The sequence below is a fragment of the Protopterus annectens genome, chromosome 5.part0 (assembly GCF_019279795.1).
Source record: "Protopterus annectens isolate FY-2018-M chromosome 5.part0, PAN1.0, whole genome shotgun sequence".
NCBI classification, from domain to species: domain Eukaryota; kingdom Metazoa; phylum Chordata; order Ceratodontiformes; family Protopteridae; genus Protopterus; species Protopterus annectens.
This window is the reverse complement of record NC_056735.1, coordinates 464,650,379-464,676,514: the sequence shown is the minus strand read 5'-3', so window position 1 is coordinate 464,676,514 and position 26,136 is coordinate 464,650,379. Positions and strand designations below refer to the sequence as shown.

The window sequence follows — 26,136 nt, the reverse complement described above, 5'->3', positions numbered from 1 at the left end:
AGAAATCATGAAGCCCTGCCTTTCTTTTCGGTGATGACATTATATAATGGCTTATTTACTTTTCCATTTCTTTCCTCCATCCTCCAAGTCTGTATAACCTTTCCTGAAAGAGCAGCACGGTAGCGCATGCTTCCTGCCACAATGTTCAGCAGCAGAGGGTGGACCAGAAGCAGCTCTGCTTACCATTCCTTTGCACACCGCTGTGTGCTTACATCCTTTTCTCACAACAGCAGATGTACAGCTTTCCTAGCAGAACAGGATATATTTACTTTGTTTCTGGGAGTGCTGGTATAAGAAAGAAGTGTCGTGGCTTTGTTCCCTTGTAATTTTTTATTTATTTAACATTTGTTAACAGGGAAAGTCCAACTTGGAACAAAGCCAATTTTCAGGGGAGGCCCTGGGAGAAATGTTCCAAATGCAGATAATTGATTTGCATTTTAAGATGGGGTGCTATACTGGCTGATGTACACTGATCTTCCTGTGCACTTTACAGTTGGTGAGTTCAAGGCTACCTAGCTGGCCAAATACATCCCATCCATGTCGTGGAAACCAAGGCTAAGTCCATACTAAAGATGTGATGCTATACACACCTTGCCATGGTCCCATAACCATATTTTCATCATTTTATGTTATAGTGATGCATTATGGTATTGAAGGTTAAGCATTATGGGGCAGTGTTTGAGTTTTTGAACTAGCTGTGTGTTACACAGTCAACAATAACAGGGTGGCAACTATTGTCCTGAAGAATTATTTCTTTGTACCCCTTTATATGCTTTTGTTTGTTCCTTTTTAAAAGTAGGAATATTTATAACTGATATGGAGTTGAAATTGTTCTAAACTCAGTTTCATTTTATACCAAAACTTAGTGCTGGGAATTATCTGCAGATTTCTAGTAGTCCAACATCCCACCTCCTTCTGATAGTCCAACATTCCTCCAGTCCCCACACTCTACACACTCTATTACTTAATATTATACAATGTCACCTCCTTGTTTGGAATATAATTTTCAAAAGTTCAAGACAAAACAGAGGGGCTGTGGCTAATTACATCAAAGTGTGGACTATTTTATCTCACAAAAAGTGGAAGAATACAAAGTAAAGCAAACAAAAACCTAAATAACAACAACACAAACATAACACAACCCAAAACTAACATCATTGTATAATAACAATAACCCACGGCTGGGTGTGGGTAATGCTGAATTTACCCACGGTTGGTTTTGTTTGGTCACTCGCGCTTCACCATCATGACCAAACCACACCAACCGTGGATAAATCCAGCATTACCCACACCCAGCCATGGGTTATTGCTATAATAGTGAGAAACTTCTATTCATTTATAGTAATCATTTCTGTGAACCTGTAATTTATTCATGTCTGTGTTTTAGTAAACGATATCCTGTTGATATGTTTCTGTGATGTGGCTTTACGTTACATAGTGTCACCTAATTTTGCTGATAAAAATAAACAGATCTGCCACTATAGCACTCGCAGTAAATCTGCCTTATAACAGCAGTGTATATATAGCACAGTAAGACCATCTGTGCATTGCTGGTGGTTCACATGACAATCCAGTTGTGTACTGCCTGGGGTAGTGTTACAATTAACAGCTCTTTCTATGTCACAGGTAGCTATGCTATGTTCCCGCTATATAAAAATATGAAACCTTTGCAGCCCTGCTGTGACCTGTTGGTAATGCACTTACCAGGGGCAGCAACAGTGAATACGAGCAAGGAATGGTATGTGCTCTACCATTGATGGTATACACGTAACAATGTCAGGAAAGATATGTGCACTACTATTGATGGTGCACACATTATGTCAGGAATGGTGTCTGCACTACCATTGATGATATCCACATAACAATGTCAGGAATGATATGTGCGCTACCATTGATGGTATGCACATAATGTCAGGAATGGTGCCTGCGCTATCATTGATGGTATACACATAACAATGTCAGGAATGGTATGTGCACTAACATTGATGGTGTACACCTAACAATGTCAGGAATGGTGTCTGCACTATCATTGATGGTATACACCTAACAATGTCAAGAATGGTGTCTGCACTACCATTGATGGTATACATCAAACAATGTCAGGAATGGTATGTGTACTATCATTGATGGCGTACATATAATTTCAGAAATGGTATGTGTACTACCATTGATGCTATACACCTAACAATGTCAGAATGGTGTCTGCACTAGCACTGATGGTATACACATAACAATGTCAGGAATGGAATGTGCATTACCATTGATGGTGTACACATGATGTCAGGAATGGTATGTGCACTACCATAGATGGTATACACATAAGAGTGTCAGGAATGGAATGTGCATTACCATTGATGGTATACACCTAACAATGTCAGGAATGGTATGTGCATTACCATTGATGGTGTACACATGATGTCAGGAATGGTATGTGCACTACCATAGATGGTATACACATAAGAGTGTCAGGAATGGAATGTGCATTACCATTGATGGTATACACCTAACAATGTCAGGAATGGTATGTGTACTATCATTGATGGCGTGCATATAATTTCAGAAATGGTATGTGTACTACCATTGATGCTATACACCTAACAATGTCAGAATGGTGTCTGCACTAGCACTGATGGTATATACATAACAATGTCAGGAATGGAATGTGCATTACCATTGATGGTGTACACATAATGTCAGGAATGGTATGTGCACTACCATAGATGGTATACACATAAGAGTGTCAGGAATGGAATGTGCATTACCATTGATGGTATACACCTAACAATGTTAGGAATGGTATGTGCATTACCATTGATGGTATACACATAATGTCAGGAATGGTATGTGCACTAGCATTGATGGTGTGCACGTAACAATGTCAGAAATGGTATCTGAACTACCATCGATGCTATACACCTAACAATGTCAGGAATGGTATGTGCACTACCATCAATGGTGTGCACATAATAGTGTCAGGAATGGTGTCTGCACTAGCATTGATGGTATACACATAACAATGTCAGGAATGGAATGTGCATTATCATTGATGGTATACTCCTAACAGTGTCAGGCATGGTATGTGCATTACCATTGATGGTGTAACATAATGTCAGGAATGGTATGTGCACTACCATAGATAGTATACACATAACAGTCTCAGGGATTGTATGTGAGCTACCATCGATGGAATACACATAATGTCAGGAATGGTATCTGCACTACCATCGATGGTATACACCTAACAAAGTCAGGAATGCTATGTGCATTACCATTGATGGTATACACATAACAATGTCAGGAATGGTGTCTGCATTATTATCAATGGTGTACATATAATAGTGTCAGGAATGGTGTTTGCACTATCATCGATGGTATACAAATAATGTCACGGATGGTTTTTGCACTACCATTGATGGAATGCACATAATGTCAGGAATGGTTTCTACACTACCATCAATGGTATACACATAATGTCAGGGATGGTATCTGCACTACCATTGATTGTATACACATAATGTCAGGAATGGTAGGTGCACTACCATTGATGGTGTACACGTAATGTCAAGAATGGTATCTGCACCACAATCGATGGTATACATATAAACATATAACAATGTCAGGAATGGTATCTGCACTACCTTTGATGGTGTACATGTAACAATGTCAAGAATAGTTTCTGCACTACTATCGATGGTATACACCTAACATTGTCGGGAATGGTATGTACACTACCATTGATGGTATACACCTAACAGTGTCAGGAATGGTATGTGCACTACCACTGATGGTATACACATAATGTCAGGAATGGTATGTGCAGTACAATTGATGGTATACATCTAACAATATCAGGAATGGTAGGTGCATTACCATTGATGGTGTGCACATAATGTCAGGAATGGTATGTGCATTACCATCGATGCCATACACCTAACAATGTCAGGAATGGTATGTGCATTACCATTGATGGTATACACATAACAATGTCAGGAATGGTATGTGCATTACCATCAATGCTATACACCTAACAATATCAGGAATGGTATGTGCATTACCATTGATGGTATACACATAACAATGTCAGGAATGGTATGTGTATTGCCAGCGATACTATACACCTAACAATGTCAGGAATGGTATGTGCATTACCATTGATGGTGTACACATAATGTCAGGAATGATATGTGCACTACCATTGATGGTATACACCTAGCAATGTCAGTAAATGGTATGTGCATTACCATTGATGGTATACACATAACAATGTCAGTATAGTCACCGACTCATGGCCAGACTGTTATGCTAAACAGACTTCATTAATGTAATCTGCTTTTGACAATATACTCAACACGTACTGTTTGCATTCGGTACATCGCTTATTATGGACAAATAAGATAAAGTTGCACAGGTGGATTGCTTCTGCTATTATCGGAGGTACATGTAAGATGAAGACTGTAACTTGACTGCTTCCAGTGATACACTTTTTTTCTGAGAATTGAGAGCATAAATATATGGGTAGGACAACATTGAGTCAATATGGATAACACAGAAAGCCAAGTTATTTACTATATTTAAAAAAATTATTATGAACTGGCAGTGTAAACTATCTTAAGCAGGTATTCTTCCTGCTGTTGACATTAGACATAATGCTGAATCCCTAGTTAACTGGTATTAATACTTCACTTGCCAAGTGCAAAATAAATAAAGTAAAACAAAAAAAAGGAATGTGTTAGACTCCTTTTGTGATACCTTACTTAGCATATTGCCTTCAAAATAATAGAACAAAATGTAATCTGCTCTTTTTAAGTTCAGTAATAAAAACAAAATCAATTGTGTAAGTCCCACATTTTTGCATGCTGCTACACAAACAATGTAGAGGGGGTCTGCTTGCCTTACCTGACCCCCCTGTACACTATCTACAAAATTGTGGTGACATAGAAAAAAGGGAAATACATTGTTTCCCTACAGGTTTGTCAGTTTAACCGTGGAGGTAGACTTTACCATATTTTGAACACAGACCCCCAGGAGATGCAGGGAGAAATGCCCTCTTGCTAAAAACATTTATATAAGGATTTAGGTACTGTGCCAGTCTACCAGGAATCATGATACTTTTTGCAGTAGGCTGTAGCTGGTGCATTAAATGTCTAGAACATTAAGCACGTCTTTGTTCAGATTATGGCTAGCTGAGCTGAAGTTAAACATTTTTGTGGAAATTATGCAAATTATTCTGGGAGAAAAAAATATTTCTATGAAAAGATAACTTATTTACTTGCCTTAGTAGAATTCTTTAAATGAAAAATATCAAGCAAGACAAAAAAAGACTGTTAAACAGCAACAACAACCTATTATTCAGCAATCCTAAACTTCAAAGTCAAATCCTATTCAAATTCACTCAGATGCAAATGTTTAAAATATGTGCTTATTGACAAACAATGGACATTAAACCAAAGTATTACTTAATGTACTACTCTTTGCGATACAGATACAATTAATACACAGAGAAGAAAACATTCATGCCTGTTGCTCTAACCAAATATATTGAAATGAAACTTTTTCCCTCTTTCCTTCATGTAAACTAAACTTTCAGTCTTATTCGTACTTTCTTTACATTCTTAATCCCACTCCCTTGACTGGACAAATATCGCCCTCTCTGGATATGTCTTTTCATTACTAACCCAAACATATGATAGTATGTATCTCCAGTCTCTTCCTCTGGCATTGTCACCTCAATAAAAATGCCTACCTCTTCGTGTTTCTTGTGCAGCCTGTTGCTGTTTTGCCTGCAGAACTGGTAAGGTTTGGTGTGACTTTGCTTTTTGATTATTACTGCTATAGTGCAAACTATTATATTTTATTTAGCAGCATTACGTTTCTATTATATAATTTGTAGTTTTTATAATTTCACATGAAGCTTAATATCTTATTCTTATATTTGCCTTATTTCTGTGCCACCATTATTTTTTGATTGATCTCCCAATTAAAATATAGAAAATTAAAAATGATGATAATATGCTATACACCATGCGAACTTTAAAATGATTCTAAGCAAAAAAATTAAAAAAAGCAAGGGAAAATTATTCAAGATATGTTAGTATTTGCTTCCATTTCAGCAGCAGCGCAGTTAATTACACAAAGTAATGTATTTTAGTGTATAACATTGGAGAGGTGTGATATTAATGTCAGTGCCTAATTTACAAATGTCACATTATGACCATATTTTATTTCATTCCATTTTCAAGCACAATTTAGATATATAGCTGGGAAACAGAAAATATACCCCAGGACTGCCCCCTTAATTACCAGTGGACAGTGGTAGCTTTTAAATGCTTTATTCCATGGATGTGTCCTTTTAAATTATCTATGGTATGATCCTAGTTATTCTTATTTATTTGTTTATTTTACATTTGGGTACTGAGAAAGTCCGACTGTTCACAAGTCCTTTTTCAGCGGAGGCCCAGGGAGAAAAGCTCCACATGTAACGTACATTAAGAAAATACAATTTCACAGGTACAGAAGAATAACTCTATACAACTTACATCCAATGAAACTAGGATGACAGAAGAAAAACACCATACAAATTGCATCAAATAGAACTAGGATGATAATTGCCTTAAGCTGTACATCAGCTAAGAGAATGATTGAAAATGGTACATTATACAGGCATGAAGGTGAAGCACCTTAAAGTATGCAATAGAATACCATTCAGTGTGATACTGTATTGTAATAGTACATGTGGACACCAAGTGTCTAAGGTTAGAAGAGACAGTAACTCTTGAGGAAGAGACAGGTATGAGGAATGAGACTTACAAGATAAAGAGAAGTCCACAGTCTGACAATAATGTAGGAGAGTTTACACTGGGTGATCAAGAAGAAGATAGAGTTAGACTAGCCTGGGGAGTCACAGTTGCAGATCCAGTTAGCTTGGAGGTGTGTTTTTAGAGCTTTCTTAAACTGAGCTAGGGACATTGTGGCTGATACATTAGTGGGCAGTGTTCCATTTTTTGGCTATAAAATTTGAATGGAGAGAGGCTCCTGCAGAGTTGTTGGTTTTAGTGACTTGAAGGAGAGGTTTATTGTTAGAGTGTAGGACCCTAGTACTGGAGTAAGGATGTATTAGGCGTTGCAGTGCAGGGGTTTTACCAGGGTAGTAGAGAATATTATGTGTTAGTATATGCTGGTTATAAAGGAGAAGATGGGGAAGTTCAAGCCAATTGAGTTGTTTAAAGACTGACTGGTGGTGTGTTTGATGTGGGCTATTACTGGCAAACCTTGCAATTTTGTTATAGCAGGCATTACGTTTAGATATGCCTGATTTTCTAAGATTGGTGAGGATAGGGAAGGCATAAAGAAGTGAGGAGATGCACTGTGTTTATGCAATTTTAGCCTGGTACTCTTTGAGAGGAATTGTTTATTTCTATATAGTACCCCCAGTTTTTATGTACTTTCTTTATGGTGAGTGAAATGTGAGTGTCAAATTTCATGTTGCAGTCTATTTCAACTCCTAGAAGCTTGGTGTGAGTAAGAGGAGAGAGAGTTATCTTATTGTTAGAAGTGATAGAAAATGTGGTTATGGGAGTGGAGTGATTAGTAGGCTGGAATATGAGAAGTTTGGTTTTATTGGGGATTAGTATTAGTTGATAGCTGTTGAGCCATTCTTCTACGGAATGGAAGGAGGTCTGTGTTGGTAAGTGGAGTGAACTTATGAACCTATGAGTCCTTGAAGGGAAGGAGAGGCACAGATTAGTGTTGAGTCATCAGCATATTGGATGACTGAGGTGTGTAGACTAAAGGTACGGACATTGTTTGTGAAGGCAGAGAAAAGTAAAGGACCAAGAATAGAGCCTTGAGGAACACCCAGTGTGACTGGTAATAGAGGAGAGAGTTCTTGCCATCTACCAGTTAAATAAATTTGAAATCAAGTAATGGTGGATTTGCTAAGATTCAGTTCTGTTCGGGATTTAATGAGTTTGCTGTGGTTAACCATATCAGATGCCTTAGAGAGGTCAAGAAGGGTAGCAGAGTTACCATTATTTCAGTGGTTGTTTACTATATGACAGAATGACATGAGGGCTGTTGTAATGCTGTGATAGGGCCCAAAGCCATGTTGAGTGTTTGTGAGAAAGTTGTAGGTGTTGATGTAATTCAAGATTTGTGTGTGTATACACCTCTTCAATATTTTGGACAGCGGTGAGATTATTGCAATTGGCACATAGTTGGTTAACTCTTTTGAGTTACCCCCTTTGTAGAGTGGGATGATGTGAGAAATTTCCCAGATCTCCAGGACTAGATTTTCAGATATCAAAAGGTTGATAAGAATGGATACAGGGTTGGCAATGGCATCAGCAACTATTTTAAAAAAATCAGCTTGAAATTTATCAGAGGCTAAGGTGGTAGCTTCTTAATTGCTTCAGTAGAGACAGGATGGAAAGTAAAGCCGTGGTTGTTAGTATGGTACTTGGGTGGTAGGTTGGAGAATGGACAGTTTTGAGAGTTAGCTAGTGTAAGAATGGATTCAGTGAAGAATTTATTGAAATGGGTGGCAACATTGAATGTGGTATCAGTTATTGTAAGAGCATTTTTTTTGCGGTGGTATTACTGTATCACGTTTTATTACATACCTGCTTTTCCAGGAAGGAGAATGTTGTTAATAGCTGACCAGAATTTTGGGGGGTTATTTTGATATTTTGTTTGTATATTGTGGCAGTAGTTGATTTTCTCTATTTTGACACATTTCTTTGCATTGCACAGTTCTAGATATGCTTACTTATCTGTGTGGATCCTAGTTTTCTGCCACTCGGCCCCTGCTTTATCTCTGGATTTCAGCAGAGATCTAGTCTCTTTGCCCAGCCAGGGAGCATAGTTGGATTTGACTCTGATTTTTCTGGGAGGAGCCTGGGAGTTTAAGATTTATTAGAAGGTGGAGTTGAAGTATTGGATGGCTTCATCAAGGTTAAGTATTTTGAGAGGAGTCCAGTTACATCCTTTTAGTGCAGTAAGAAAGCTAGATGGTTGGAAGGTTTTTTTGTTTGTTATTACCTGGTAATTAGAGGGCTTTTTTCTGATTTGTGCAACATCTTATTATATATGTAGGTAAGTGGTCACTCATGCTGTCAGGGAGGCAGCCTGATTGATAGATGAGAGTTAGCTTGTCAGAATCCAGTCCAGTATTGACTGTCTTTTGGAGGATTTGTCAATTCTACTAGGGGAGTGGATGAGCTGAGAAAATCCATGAAGGGTGGTGAAGTTTGTGGAAGAGCTGGAGTCACAAGTTGACCAGTCAGTGTTGAAGTCCACCAAGATGATGGTTTCATGCTGGAGGGACTCAGAAGCCCAGTCAAATAGGGCCTCCATGATGGGTGTGTTGCTGGGAGGAATGTAGCAACCAATTAAATTAACACTTTTTCTGGGGTTAATGTTTTAGTTTTGCAAGTATAATTTCTGCATTGCCTAACATAGGTGTGTGTATGTTCAGGTTTTCTACAATTAGTTGTTTTTTAAATAGTAAGGGTACACCACCTCCTTTTTTTGAAGTGCGGTCCTTACGTAGTATGTTATAGCCTAGTGCTAGAATTTCATTACTGGAAATTTTGGGTTTCAGCCAAGTTTCAGTTTATAATACTAAGTCAGGAGAATATAGGGAAAGATTGTCATGAAGGTCATAGACTTAACAGGGGTAATATATAATTGGTAAGGCCAAACTATAACCAAATGAGGTTATTTCACACATGAGAAGGGAAACTAACTAGGTTTAAAATGACCCAAAAGGGTATCTAGCCTAGTACTTACTTATGAACCTATAAGATTATGCCAAGAATGTTGCACTCTTAAACTGACCAGTAGCCTCATTTTGAGAACTGTTGTGACATTGAATATTTTTATCAAGACTTACAGAGTAGAGTTTGTAATTGTCATAAGAGGTTTAATCATATGTTTTCCATCATAATATTGCAGTGGAAATATATGTAACCCTGTACGTCTGGCATTTAGATTAGTTTAGTTAAAAAAAATTAAAGGGATGGAAATTATACAAAACATTGTTACCACAGTTCCAATCAACTGAACAAACAAAATAAATGCTTCTCCACTTTTTTGACATTCAGCTCTAAGGAGCTTTAGTTTGACACATTCCAGTAACAGGAAATCACTCAGGTGAAAATGTTTAAAATATGTGCTTTTGCAGGGGTACAATTCTCCTAGACCCCCTCTCCATCGTAAGATAATTCCTTACAGACTTATATATGTTAACACCTCAGTTACACAAACACCAACAAAGCTAAATAATTAAAATAAATTACATAGAAACCATACCAGCAGAAATTTCTGGTTGAAAACAGCAATTGGTAACATCAGGATTGGTGTGTGAATCTTAACCGGAAGGAAAATCATACAGTCTGCACAAAATAGGGTATAAGAAAACTAGAAAAAACTTAAATGCATTAGGCTTACTGCAGAAAAAATCAATTATTTTAAGTTATGAGCAAGCTAGAATAAAGATATGAAGCCTCATTTCTGCTTATTTAAAAAAGATTCTCCCCTTAGACTTATTAAGTGGTTATGTCTGTAAAATATGAGCAATCTGTAGCATTTAACTTTGTTGCATAGGTGTGGAGATCTGAAGCTGAAAACCTTTGTCCCTCCCCTGTTCCAACCAGTGACTTTTGACTGTCTTTAGTTTTGTTTACTAATAGAAAATGCAAAAATATATAAAATTAAAACAATAAAAATACATTGAAATCATTCACTTAGAAGTCAGCATTTTTTTTGCGGTGGTATTACTGTATCACGTTTTATTACATATCTGTTTTGCATTTCAGTAGTTGTTTGATAGGTTCATAGGTAGGTACTAGGCTATTGGCCCAAGGGCCTATGTAAGCCTAGCCAGCAAGGTTCCATGGCTTACGCCACCCAAGAAAGTTATTTTCCTATGCCACTGTCGAGCAGAGACACAGAAGTGATCCCCTGGGTGTATTTCCTATTTACCATCCACTCATCAAGATTTTTCTTGAAAAATGCTAATGAAGAACATTGCTTGACATAGATGGGTAGCTTGTTCCAGAGTATAGGAAGTCTCTGGGACAGGAATCTATCCCTCTAGCGTGTCCTGTTTATTGTGGTGACAAGGTTTAGGTCCCTAGAGCTTATTTTGGCAAGGTGATGGCAGACACAAATTGTCTTTTCCTATAGGTAAAAAAGAAATAAAGTTATGAAAATAAGACCTATTTAATCAAACAGTTCAGCACTTCTGAAATCTTAAAGAAGTACCTCTGCAAGTGAGAATGACAATCATTTTTCTAATGCATTTGATATAGAAACCATAATGAGAGCAGTAAAGTGACTTTGCAGATGCAGGAGAGTTCATCTTCCTATTAAAGACGTTTTGTTTTTCTTTATAGTATTCGACCAGGGACAACATGTGTGTCTCCAAGATCTGTACTTGTCAGCATTCAGTTTTGAGAAGTTTTTGTTGTGGAGCTTTGCTGTAGGCATGCAGTCATAAGGAATCATAATGGGTCACAGCATTGCTTCTAACCAGATAAACCCACATGCTTTTGGTTATTGTAAAACTAGGTATATCTAAAGTTTGCCATGCTACTAAGAAAAATTTATACGGAAGAACATAATGTGGAAAAAAATTGAATGAGTAACATGGGCTGGCGAAACTGTTAACTGTCATAACCAAGGAGAATGTCTTACGGATAGTGGATAGTTTGCAACGGTAAATACAGAGGGGAGAGATGACAGCCAATAAGTACGTTTTTACACATTCAGTCCTTTGTAGGAAATACAGAGAAAACGAGTCAAGAAAACTAGACTGTGCTCAGGACTATATACTGTAAAAAATTAAGGATTATTTTGTGGGAGGGTATATGAGAATTTAGTACCGTCTTATCAATTTTTATTAAAGCCATATAGCAGTTGTTATTGCTAGACTAAGAAAAGAAAGTACAGAATTTTTCAACAATAACCGTTAGGAAGTTTATAATGTGTTCCTTTAATGCACTTACTTTGTTTCATGATTTATTTCCTCATTTGGTAGGCCTTACAGAGTTCTCTACAGGAACAGCAAAATGACTTAAACTACATCACAGCTGCTGCAGAGGAAGTGACCAAGAAAGTCCCTGCCGAAATTGGCCAGAAATATCGAATGGAGATTGAGGGCATATCTAGTCGTTGGAAAAAGCTATCAGCTCAGCTGGCTGAGCATGGTCAGAAACTAGAAGAATTAATGACAAAGCTTTTGCAGTTCCAGGTAAATTGAATTGCTTGGACACTTTACTAATTACTTATTTAATAGTTTGTTTATTAATACTGACTTGGGAATTTAATATTGCTTTATGCAATGGCGTAAGGGAATTTATACCATACAGGCTGGTACTTAAGAAGAATACAATATTGTGATATGTCATTTTTATCTTGAGCTAGAAATAGATAGAAACAAATACATGTACACATGCACTCACATGCACTCTCATATATGTATGTTAAGGATGACTCCCAAATGTACATGAATTATCATGCACAGCTGTTATATATCTTACAAATAAAAATTTTTAGATTTTCTGGCAGACTACATATACAACTACAAATAAACACACAAAAACAGTAAACTGTAAAGATAGATGGATAAAGCTGCCATAATGCTGTCAAAACACTCACTACAAAATGTAGCCACATCTGTCTTTTTATTTACAATATTTTGATAAAAATATGTATGATTTGATAGATTGGCACATATATATATATATATATATATATATATATATATATATATACATATAATAGACAGAGTGGCTATCCCTTTTCTGCATTTTTTTAGGGTGGCAAGAGCCCTTAGTCCATCCAGGGATGGAAAGGACATGAGGCAGTAAACATCTTGGACGGTTCTCCAGTCAGGTGTAGGTCATGCATCCTTTCATGGGAACATGCAAACTATAGTCTCCTGTAGGGTCAGTTATGAGTATTACAATTCAATTGCCCACATTTTTTGTGCTATAGAATGAAATGGTAATCCTAAATGAAAACCTTTATGGATTACATCCCAGCCAGGGAATGAATAAAAATGTTGCATACCTCCATATCTCCTCTAACACCTGTTGGGAAAAAATAATTTCCCAGTATTTAACATTTCATTTGATATCTGTACCTCTGATTTTATTTACACTTATCATGTTCTGCAGATTTCAGCTTGCCAGTCATAGTCTAGCTCAGTTAGTCTACATGACGTTTGGAGACCTAATGCTATTCAAGCAGTTACCTTTTATTTATTCAAAACATCTCAGGCTTCATTTATATACGAATATTCCTTCTTATGGCATAGCCAAAGTATAGTCTTCTTTATTATCTCTCTGAAAGTAGTATTTAGAGATCCATGTGTATATACTTTATCATAATTAATCTATATGGTGGAACTCTCACATCAAGAAAGTTGTTAATGGAAACAAAAATGTCCTTGCTATCTATAAAAGATCTCCACACAAGCACTGTAAAATGGATTTAAAATTTGTAAACAATACCCTTAAGTGTTAGGAAATGCAAGGCCAGCTATGAAGTTTGGGATAAAACCAATTCAAAATGTAAGACCTACTACAGCTATTTTAGGAAACTTAAAAATAACTCACAATTCCATACTGGATTTATATCAATTGCTGCAGCCTTCTCTGATGTCTCAGACATTGACAGCATTCTTGCAGACATATACCCTTCCATTCTCACTTCACCCACTCACTCTTCCTATTGCTGCCTCTGTTGTTCCTCACACACACACACACACACACACACACACACACACACACACACACACACACACACACACACACACACACGCACACACATCCCTCCTGAAATCACTCCACAACTGCGTCCTTTTAGCACTTTCCAAAACTAAAAATACCAGCTCCATGAGGCCTGGTTATACCACTGGACAACTAATCAGAAGTGCTAAGTCCCAGCTAGCAAAACCCACCTATCAACTCTTCAGCCGCTCCACTGTTTACATCCACTGTTATGATACCCTTGCATAAAAGTGGTCCTGATACTGACTCAGAGAATCACTTTCTATCTAGTCTTACTTGTTTTATTTGCACAGTTATGGAATGTATGGTAGCTGAGCTAACGAAGAACTAATAAAGAATGGTAAAGTTGATGTTATATACCTGGATACCAATGATTCATCTTTCTAAAATACAGGTTTTGCTTGTTTAACCTAACTCAGTCATTTAAAAGGGTTTTGAGGCAATGGAACAAGGGCATACGCACCATGCTGCCTACCTGCGACAAACCAAGGCCTTTGATACTTTGCCCACTCTGAGATTAATGACAGGCTATCTCAACTCACATTCATATATATATATATATATATATATATATATATATATATATATATATATATATATATATATTTCACTGGATAGCTAATTGCAGCTGTCTTATAGAACCAGCATCATTCACTGCCTGGGATATTTGTTCTAAACAGAAAAAATGATATGACTGGCACACATCACAAAAGAGCTCTGTCTACTCTTCACACCTCTTTGGCATCTATTTCTCTGATATGAAAGCTGATGTCAAGAGACAATGGTTAACCAAATTTGTTGATAATTGCAAACTGTGGGGCTTTTATTAAATCCCATGCTTATATTGAAATTCCCCAGGTAATTGTTTTGTGTGTTATTCATTGACTAACCCATAACATCAAGAAATGCTAGATAGTTTCCTTTGGCAAGTCGAACATCATTATCATATGCCATAAAGACAGCATTCCACATACCTCAGCCAGGATTAGGAACTTATGTTGATATGAACTCTGCTTTGATATCACATTTCTGTCATTGTTACAAGTCTTTCTACCATGTACAACATCCTACTGGATATCTCCTCAAGGTCAAAAAAAGTTTTAGCCCTTGTTTGTGTGTCCTTTGTTAGACACATTATTGAATATTATGACCATTTGCCATGTACCTCTTTAAGCACCTAAACAAACTCAGGAGACCTCAGTGTTTTCCCACCAAAAGAATTTTAGGGGTCATTACCCTAAGCTACTGTAATAGAGTAAGAAACTATCTTTATACTCTGTATCATATAATCTTTTCTGGAATTATCTCAGTTTAGCCTTCTTTGTTGTTAGTGACCCCGTACCGTTTGAAGTGCTTCTACTAAACAAAACCACTGGTAAAGCAAACAGCCACTCTGGAAACCTAAACTTAGTTTGCTACATTACAAATTCCAGTTGGCAAAACAGATACCGAGCTCTAGATATTCTCCATTTCTGGAATAGCTTACTTTTAAGCATCAAACAGAATAATTCCCTGGCAACCTTTAAAGCCTACCTGGATGATTGAATATGCGATTATGGATTTCCATCAAAGATTACTTATAGCAGATCTACTTAATCAAGGACACAATTAATTAATTAATTAAATTAAATATGGTAAACATCTCAATAGTCTCTCTTGCCTTTACCTTAGCAAATTATAGACCATGAAAGCCTTTTAAAGCTCTAAGAACCTGATATTGCAAAACCTGTCAATTTGTCTTTGCACAGCATATTCCTTCTCTGGCATGCATTGTCTTTTGAGGATACTACATTATGCATGGTCACATTCACTATGCACCATAAGGACATGGTTGAAGACAGAGAACAATTGATTTTGGGTTAGACAATGCCAATTCCTGACTAGCTCATGATTGGGAATGGGGAGTGGCCTATAATTGGGCAAGTATAATAAAAATGGACAAGCCAGTGATCAGTCCAAGAAACTGGTTCCACTACTGTGTCAGAAGTAGATACATAAAGATAAAACACCAAGCCTAGAGTTTTTCCAAAATGGTGGAGAGTGAATATATTTTTCAGATTAAAGTCAATTCCTTTCTAAACAGAAAGTCATAGACTTATCATCAGCCTAGATGATGAAGTCATCTAGAATTATCTGTGTAAATGTAAACATTACTGGGTTGATGTTGAAGTCCATGAACTGCTGAAGAAATGTTTATAAATTACTGGGTCGATGGTGTATGAGAAGGAACTCACATCTTGCTCCTAACACTTTTACATTGTCAGAGCAGTTGGTAGCCTAAAAGTTAACCTTGTTCAGTCTCAAAGGAGAGAAACAATGGATTATACCCCTGTTCTACCCCTAATCATGCCACTTTCAGATGCTGAACAATGAATATTTGTCAGGCAACAGCTGTTGTCAAGTATGGCTCAAAAATGTCATCTCCTACAAATCCACTTTAGAAAGCTAGACTGACATCATGCAATAAGTCAGAAATTATACTGGATTTGTTACAGGTGGCTCTATCATTAGAATAAGGCATACATAAAGGGGTGAAAGGTGACCATCTCTGATACCTGACAATCAAAAGTAGCTGTCTTTGTAATATTAGACGGGATAAAGGAATATATTTAAATACAGCCTGAATTAGATGACTACCTTAAAATATATAAAGCATAAATCAGCAACAGAGGGATTGTATAATGTCTTCACAAGACTGTAGGATTGTAGAAATTACAAAGCAACTGAGTATTATGACTACTCCATGCTACTACATACCCTTAGATAAAGCCTACTCTCTCTCCAAGAAGGCCAGGCGAGTCAAGCCAGTGTTGCATTTGTCAATACCCATGCCATCACCCAGCTTCTGTTGAAAGGAAGATAATGTATCACAATGCTTAATGTGTAGAACGATTCTAGTACAGAAGTGCAGAAAGCATTCTGTAATGAGCCTATCTGTTAGTGAAATTTTAGATCCCTGGCTCTAACATTTGTGAGACTCTCTGATTTGTGGAAATACAAAAGATTCAACAATTCTGGGTCCCTAATAGCTTGGAAGGCAAAACAAGGCACAGATCTCCTGTCAGCAATCTGTAAGATTCTAAATTTAGGGACTGCATGTCCAGTCTTTTCTTATAGCTCAGGGTATTCAAACAAATGTTCTTCTTAGTTTATAACTTCTGGAGTCTGTTTCAGTTGACTGAAGTGTCAAGTTTGGAACATACCCAAAGTGCATTAGCCTACTAGGTCACTCAGCTCTGAGTGGCATTGTATTCAATGACTGGCCTAATCAGTGCTGTGTATAAGGAAACAATTCACTCTTTTGACATGAATGATATTCTCCTGGCTAAAAGATGGACCAAGTTGAAAGACTTTCTGCTACCTTTATTACATGATGATTAAAGGAGAGGGGGGGGGTGATGAATTCACACCCACAAGGTTCATAGGTTCATAGTTTAGTACTAAGCTAACTGCCCTTGCGAGCCATTTTAAGCCTAGCCAATTATCCCTTGTGAGACTCAAACCCTGCACCTTGTGTTTGTAAGGCAAGCACCTTAGCCATTGAGCCACCCTCTGCAACAACATTCTCATTTTAGAGTGGGGTGAGTTATCGTCAATTATTATAATGCAAGGAAGGGTGGTCTACCAAATGTGACAATATCACCTTTTTTATTTTCAGTCCATTGATTTTACACCAGATATTAACTGATTTTATCTCTTACTGAAGTTCTTGGGTGTCCAGGATTGACTTGACAGTGACTCTCGGGTTACAGTCATCTGCATACTTGGTTAGCCTGACATCATCAGAAAAGTAAAAACTAAGCAAAAGAGGCCCAAGCACAGATCCCTGCAGAAGCTGCTGGTGACTTTCATATTCTCTGTAATACACCTCCTACTTGCGCCATATGGGTTCAGTCTTTAACCAATTTGCTAGTCATCTCACCACATGGAGTGTATATTTGTAAAACATTAAACTTATTAATTATGGTAGCATGTGGGGTATCAAATACCTTGCTCTCATCCAGTAGTACTGTGTAAACAGCATGTCTACTGTCAACAGCTTCTGCTACTCCAAGAAATTAACCAGATTTGTTAGACCAGCTCTACTTTTACCAAAGCAGATCTTTTCAGATCTGGCTTGTTGACTCCCTTAATGTCATGGTTAAAACTTGTCAGGCTGATAGGCATGCAGTTCCAGTGGTCAGTATTTTTGGCCATCCTTGTGAAATAACATCACCAGTGTTATGTGCTAATCCTCTGGTACAAAACCAGTGTTTAAACTTAGGTTAAATAGTTCAAAGAGTGTTCTGCCAGGTTTTATTTAATAGTGTTTAGTAAGCAGCCAGGTATATTATTGGGTCCCATGGATAAAATATTCTTGGAGCACATTTAGTGCATGTGCTTTACTGATGATGGGGACTTGAGAGATTCAGGAATATGTGTGCTTTGGATAGTTGTCTTTGGGATGACATTTGCACTGAATTTGTTTGCACGTATGTTATCAGTGCTTACTGGGTCTAAGTATATGCTATTATTATAAACCTTAAAAATTAAAAAAAAAAAAAAAAAAAACAATGGAGAGTACATTTTTCTTCTAGGTCAAGCCAAGACCCACAGAAAACAACAACAAATTGAATGAGGCAGTGAGCAATGGTTCAGTAGCTCCAAGAGAAGATGTGACAGAATACAATAAATATCAGTTCATCTGCTAAATTCCATTTCAAGACTTTTGGAATATGGAAGAAGCAACTGAGCTAGGGCTGCATCTCACAGCTGTCCTCACAAAAGTATAATTGTATAATCCTACAGGCAAAGATAATAGAAGTTAAGCAAAATAGTCAGTTGGTTAAAAAAAAAGAAAAAAAACAAAAAAAAACATGAATACCAGACAAGGAATACAAACAGCAAATTTATTTATTTTTATTTATCACATTTGTTAACCAGGTAGTGTCCTATGGGGCCAGCCACCCAATTTCAGCGGAGACCCAGGGATAAAAGCTCCACAAAGTTGTGAAACAGAATAATACATAACATAACATAACAATAAGATAAAATACAACATAGTAGGTATAGACATTAAGCATTTGTAGTCATATGATATCAAGAAACATTATATTGATAGCACAACATAGCATGTCATGTAAGGTATTTTGATATCTTGACACTATCTGAGACAAGGACAAAGGAGAAACGTTAGGGAAATTGATTATCAAATGGAAAATTGTATAAAGACATATGTCATTTGATAATTTCAATAGATACTTGGTTGCTTCTTCTCTGAAAAAATCTATCAGGGCTTGGAGCTAGAGTTTCAGCTCATATGGAGGAGTAGTAATACTATTGTATATAGAGGTTGTGATTAACTATAAGAGAGGAGTTATCCAGGAGAACTACAGGGGCAAAGCAAGGTGCTTTTGAGGTATTCTTTTGTTTTTGTTTTAAAGAAAGAAAAGCTGGGAATATTTTGTATGTGAAGAGGGAGACCATTCCCTGTCTTGGCTATTATATTTGAATAGAGGGAGTCACCATGGTCATTGCAAGATTGGGTAATTTTTAAGAGTAGCTTGTCTAAAGACCTAAGGCACCTGGTAGCGACATGTGGTTGGACCCTGGTGGAAAGTGCAGGGCAAAAGCTAGGTTTGTGAATGATTTTGTAGGCAAAGGCAAGTTCGGTTAATGTTAACAGGTTGGGAAGTTTAAGCCAGTTAAGTTTCCAAATATCATAACAATGATGAGATTTTTGGGGACTATTTTATTATAGCAGGAATCTAAGTTTTTGAGGTCAATCTTGATCAAGTTTGTGAAAATGTTTGAGCAGTAGAGAAGGGTAGATAGAGTTGAGATCTAGCTGTGGCTAGTCTGACTTGGTGTGTTAGGAATGGTATGGCCCTGTAGAGAGATCCGAGTTTGGCATGGACTTTCTTGATTGTTAGAGATATGTGAATATCATATTTCAACCTGTCATCTACTGTTACACCTAGGAGTTTGATATGATTTGTAGGTTCAAATTTGATTCCATTAGCTGATTGAATAATGAGATGGGGAGAGTAGGCCTTGGAAGTTTTATTATGGAAAATCATTAGCTTAGTCTTATTTGGGTTGAGAATGAGTTGGTGGTTAGAGACTTAAGTTTCAGTTTCTTGAAGTGATTTTTGTGTTATTTCATGAAGACCTTGGTGGATGGGGACAGCACAGATAAGATATGTGTCATCTGCGTACTGTATGATTGTAGCTACTGTGGGTATAAGAAGTTTACATATCGCTGTTAAAATGCCAGTTTTTTGTGATATAAAAAATGAGACAACAATAAATAATTTCAAAACTTTTCCCACTTTTAATGTGACCTATAACCTGTAAATTTCAATTGAAAAACAAATCTGTTAGGGGAAAAAATATAAAAAAATAAAAAATGTACAATACGCTGGTTGCATAAGTGCGCACACCCTTAAACTAATACTTTGTTGTGTGTGCACACCTGCACACCCTTAAACTAATAATTTGTTGAAGTACCTTTTGATTTACATACAGCATTCAGTCTTCTTGGGCACACACCTGCCATCAATTAAAGAGACTCTGATCAACCCCAAATAAAGTTCAGCTGTCCTAGTAGGGTTTTCCTGATATTTACTCAGTTGCCTGCTACAGCAAAAGCCATGGTTCACAGACAGCTTACAAAGCATCAAAGGGATCTAATTGTTGAAAGGTATCAGCCAGGAGAAGCGTACAAAAAAATTTACACAGCATTGGATATACCATGGAACACAGTGAAGACAGTCATCAAAAAGTGGAGAAAATATGGGATAACAGTGACATTGCGAATAACTGGATGTCGCTCCAAAATTGATGAAAAGATAAGACAAAAACTGCTCAGGGAGGTTACCAAGAGACCTACAGCAACACTGAAGGAACTGCAGGAATTTCTAGCAAGTACTGGTTGTGTACTACATGTGACAACAATCTCCCGTATTGTCCGTATGTTTGGACTGCTGGGTAGGGTTGCCTTTTCTTACACAGAAAAACATCTGGGTATGGCTAAAATTTGCAATACATCAAGTCTCCCAAAAGCCTGTGGGAAAATGTGTTATGGTCTGATGAGACCAAGGTTGTACTTTTTGGCCACAATTCCAAAAGGTACGTTTGGCGCAAAACAACACTTCACATCACCAAAAGAAAAACATTCCCACAGTGAAGCATGGTGCTGGTAGTATCATGCTTTGGGGTTGCTTTTCTTCAGCTGGAACTGCGATGTTTGTCAAGGTGGAGGGAATTATGAGCAGTTCCAAGTACCAGTCACTTTTGGCCCAAAACCTTCAGGCACCTGCTAGAAAGCGGAAGATGAAGAGGAATTTCATCGTTCAACATGACAATGACCCCAAGCATACATCCAAATCAACAAAATAATGGCTTCACCAGAAGAAAATTACATTTTTGGAATGGCCCAGCCAGAGCCCAGACCTAAATCCAATAGAAAATCTGTTGGGTGACCTGAAGAGGGCTGTGCACAAGAGATGCCCTCGCAGTCTGACAGATTTGGAGAGCTTTTGCAAGGAAGAGTGGGCATATTTTGCCAAGTCAGGATGTGCCATACTTATAGACTCCAACCCAAGAAGACTGAATGCTATAATTAAATCAAAAGATGCTTCAACATAGTATTAGCTTAAGGGTGTGTACACTTATGCAACCAGCATATTGTATGTTTTTTTATTTTTTTATATTTTTCCCCTAACAGATTTGTGTGTTTTTCAACTGAATTGTACATGTTATAGGTCACATTAAAGGTGGGAAAAGTTTTGAAATGATTTATTGTGGTCACATTATTTTACTTCACAAAAAACTGGCATTTTAACAGAGGTGTGTAAACTTTTTTATATCCACTGTAGTTGGGTTGCTGAATTTAATCTGTTGGTAAATATGATAAAGAGGACAGGACCAAGAATGGACCCTTGGGGTACACCAGTAGATACTGGTAGTAGAAGGGAGAGATTGTTCTCCCCTTTGATAACCTGTTTTCAGGCTGAAATGTAGCTGCCAAACTATGCCAGTGATGAGAAACTGAGATTGAAAGTGGCAAGTTTATTAAGCAGGAGTTGGTGGGAAATGGTGTCGACAGCTTTCAACATATCTAGGAAAATTGCAAAGACTAGTAGACCCTTATCCCTAAGGTGATGAATAGTGTCGGTGAATGATATTAAGGCTGTGTTAGTACTATGTTTAAGTCTGAATCCGTGCTGGGTGTGGGATAGAAGATTGTTTGTGGTAAGGTGGTTTAGGAGTTTTTGGTGAATACACTTTTCTAGGATTTTAGCTATGGGTGGGAGGATAGCAGTGGGGCAGTAGTTAGAGATATCTTTAGAAGGGCTGCCCTTGTAGAGGGAAATGATTTGAGAGATTTTCCAGAGGTGGGGTACATAATGTTCAGAGACAGAATGATAGAAAACATAGAGATAGGATAGGTGATGGATGTAGCAGCTATTTTTAGGAATTCATTGGGAAGTTGGTCGGCAGCAAGGCAGCAGGGTTTTAGTTTGGACAGATTTTTTTTATGTAAGAGGTTTGTACAGGTTTAAAAGATAAAAGGTTTAAGGTACTGGTGGTGTGAACAGAGAGAAGTAGATTTTGGTAGTTATTTAGGAGGGAGGTGATAGAGTTAATAAAGTGAGAGTTGAATTGTAACGCTATGGATTTGGAGGTGTTAGAAGTGGAAGGGGTGGCAGTTGATGTTTTACCAGGGTTAAAGAGTTAGTTTAATGTTTGCCAGAACTTTTGTGGGTTGTGTTGAAACTTTTGCTGACTGGTTTGGAAATAGTTTTACCTTGTCATTATTTATCCTTTTTTGGTTTATTTTCTTAATTGCTGATAGGCGGTGAGATTGTCTTTGCTTTTGGTGGATAGGAATAATGCCCTGGCTCTATCCCGTTCTTTGATAAGTAGTTTGGTGTCATTAGAAAGCCATGGTAACTGTTTGGATTTAGAGTATCTAGGATGTCAAGAAATTCATTGTTAAAGAATTGTACTGCAAGGTCCAGATTTTTGTTTTTTAGTGGTGACCAATCACAGTGTTATAGTACTTGACTGAATGTATCAGGGGATACATTTTTCTTACAGTGGGTGTAATTGAATGGACTATAGGATTGGGTTTGAATTCTTTTCTAAGTAAAACTGTAGGGATATGGTCACTAAGGTTGATAGGAAGGCAGCCTGCTTGGTAGCCCAGATTTGGTTTGTTGGTTAATATCCAGTCAAGTAATGACTCTTTTTTTGAGTGTTTATCTATGCAAGTGGGATGGTTGATAATTTGGGTGAAATTATAGGTATTGATAAAGTTGGTGAGACAGCTTGAGGAGCAGGAGAGCCAATCTAGAGTAAAGTCACCTAAGATGATAGTTTCTTGGTTTAAAGTGGAGGCAGTCCTAGAGAGGAAAAGTTTACTGTTTGGAAAATTGTTTCCTGGGGGCAAGTAAACAGCTATAATATTCACGGCTTTGTGCAGATTAATTTATAGCCATGTGATGAGCAATTCAACATTAGGCATGTCTGGTAGCAAACAGTTTAGTTTTTCTAGTTTTAGAGAATCTTTGAGCATAATAGCTACACCACCACCTCTTTTGCCTAGTCTATCTTGTCTTATTATATTATAACCATTAAGAGTAATTTCAGTATCTTTGATGTGGGGTTTTAACCAGGTTTCTGTTATGATTGTTATGTCTGGAGAGTAGTTGGCCAGAATAGCATAATATTCTGTAATTTTATTTATGAAGCTTCTGAGGATAAAGTTGGTTATTAGTAAATATGATTTGGAAGTATTAGGTAGTAAGGTAGGAACCTTAGATTCAGAGACATAAGACTTGGTAAGGTGTTGTTGAGTTGTAGGTAGGTTAGTTGGGCCAGGGTTGGGATGGATATCAGCTTGTAATTTAATATGTGTGAGGGAGTATAGCAGTAGTTTTTTTTTTATTTTGATTGTTATCTGATGGGACTTGAAGGTGGGTGGTTGAGGGAATAGTAATTTTGTATATTTGAGATAGAGAAGTGGCTGTGGGCTGATGTGACTGTAGAGTTTAATTAGGGGTTGATGAGTGCTGTGTGTTTGTGTAGGGGAGTGGTAGTATTTAATGTTATAGTTGTGGAGGTCTGTGGCATTATTGGATAGGTAGAGAAGGGTGGATAGGATAAAGTAACAGTAGATAGCTTAGTAATGCAGCATGGTTGAAAGGAGGCTGCAAAGAGGAAGGTGGGAAGTAGTTGCGTAAGATGGAGGAGTTGCACTGTGGGCGACTATAGAGAAAGTTAAGATCAGAGGTGAAACATGATAATAGTGAGAGTGGGACTAGAGTGGTGGGTGCTGTGAGGTAATTAGGGGAGATGGGAAGAAGTAGGGAAGGTGTGTGGTGTCTTTAGGTATAAATGTAATGAAAGTGGGGGTGGGTGGGAAATGAGGTAGGATAGGGGAGTGGAGTGAACCTGAGTGCAGTGAGGGTGAACAGAGCTTGTTGGCCCAGAAAGAGTCAGTGCAAAGTCATAAAAAAAAAATCAGAGACATTAGGAAAATCTATCAGTTCAATTGTGCTTTAGATTGTAATGCTAGCAGGATGTAACTGTGTGGACCACTATTAAGGTGTAAGGATAATTCATTAGTTTACAGCAAAAAGTCTAACATGGCCTAGTTTACAGACTGGAGGTACCTGTAGAAAATATAGATGGATGGATATAGTTATGGTAAAAAACAAATAGAGTGAGGGGGGATCTAGTGCCTTGCTGCCTTGCTGCACAGAACAACAGGCATGGAAGCAAGATTGACAGCCACTGGAACAGAGTTTGTCCAGATTAGTGAACAATGCACTTAAGAACACTGCCAAGTCTGCCAGCAGTTCAAACCTGAACTGCAAATATCACTGCAAATACCACAGAGTAATCCAATATGACCAACAGTGGAAACAATTATAATTTCAGCAACAAAATGACCTACAGTTGGTCCAGACCTAGTCACTATAGTAAAAAAAGCAATTTTTTTTATTTATTCTTTATGTTGACCAGATCAGTCCCATTAAGCTACTAGACTCTTTTCAAGTGAGACCCAAAGAGGTATTGATACTATTAATGAACGTTTGTTCAGGTCATCAGGGAACTTTCCCTACTCTTGGTAGTAGGGGGAAGAGACTTTGTGTGACACAACTGATTTCCTGTTTCCAGTCCAGGTATGGAGGTGGCCCAGGAAATGGAGAAAACATGGAGACTGCAGGCCAAGGTGAAATGATGGTGAAAAGCATTGAAAATGAAGGAGAATGGTAAAAGCACCACTAGAAATGCTCCCAAATTATTTGGGAGCAGAAAAAATGTTGTTTTTGACAAGAGAGGAGGTCAAGAAGGAAGAAAAAGGTGAATGCAGAGGTGGAAATGGATTTGGTGCAAAATTTCCAGAAAACTCTCTTTGAATCTACAGAAACAGTGGAAAAATGTATTATTTCAACCCTCTAATTGGGAGGGTTGCAGGATGTTTATCTGGAGGAGATGATAAACCAGAGTGACCCAGAAAGTGGCACTGTAGTATAAGATTATGGATAAACTAGATAAAGAAAATGTGCCATAGAAGATTCCAGAGAAAAAGACTTGTGCTGAAACAGTGGAAGGAGTGGCCAAAGAGGAGAATGGAATAAAGGAAACGGAGAAGAAATTTGTTGTTTGGGTGAGCAGTAAAAAAGGAAGAAGGTTAGATATGAGTTACCAGATGATGGTATAGTACCACTGGGAGTAAAAGTTGAAGAAGTAAGAGCTTTCATTTTAATTAACAAAGAAACATTTTATAACTTGATATTTGAAACTGGTCAGGCTATGGGCATTTTTTTTTTTTTTTTTGTGTGGGGGGGGGGGGTATGAAAAAAGAAAACAGACTTTCCATGGTTAGAATATGTTGTAAAACCTTTTTTAGACAAACACAAAAGGAGTTTTGATTCACTTTAGAACTGAAGTGGAAACAAAATAACTGAAAGAACATTTGTTGACAATATGTAAAGAAGTGGTAGACACTACTAAAATATATGATGAAAGAAGACTGTGGTCTTGGGTGGGAATGTGGAATAATTTAAAAAATGGAAAATGACAATGTGATACATAAACCTAGTATAATTAATGTCCATGGTAATAGAGGTTTTGTTAAATATAGATGACAACCTAAAACTTACTATTTTTTTGGAATTAATGATCATTAAATTAATGAATGTGACAAAAAAGTAATTATTTATGTGGTCAGACAGGTCATAATGCAAAGAAATGTATATTAAAGATTTGGCAGTGCAGGACATTCATGGTTACAATGTGAGACAGAGATACAAGAAAGTGAAAATAAAAAAGAAACTGTAACTGAAAT

The 26,136-nt window shown here is 37.3% G+C and overlaps 1 protein-coding gene across 9 annotated transcripts in view; it reads left to right on the top strand.

Annotated features, from left to right (window-relative positions):
- Window positions 1-26,136, top strand: part of DMD (dystrophin) — a 9,298,038-nt gene that overhangs the window by 3,096,072 nt on the left and 6,175,830 nt on the right. For all 9 annotated transcript variants that reach the window (XM_044072398.1, XM_044072396.1, XM_044072400.1 and 6 more), the window contains one exon: window positions 12,038-12,250. In XM_044072398.1, coding sequence (XP_043928333.1) covers window positions 12,038-12,250 — 213 coding nt within the window. The remainder of the gene's footprint in view (window positions 1-12,037; window positions 12,251-26,136) is intronic.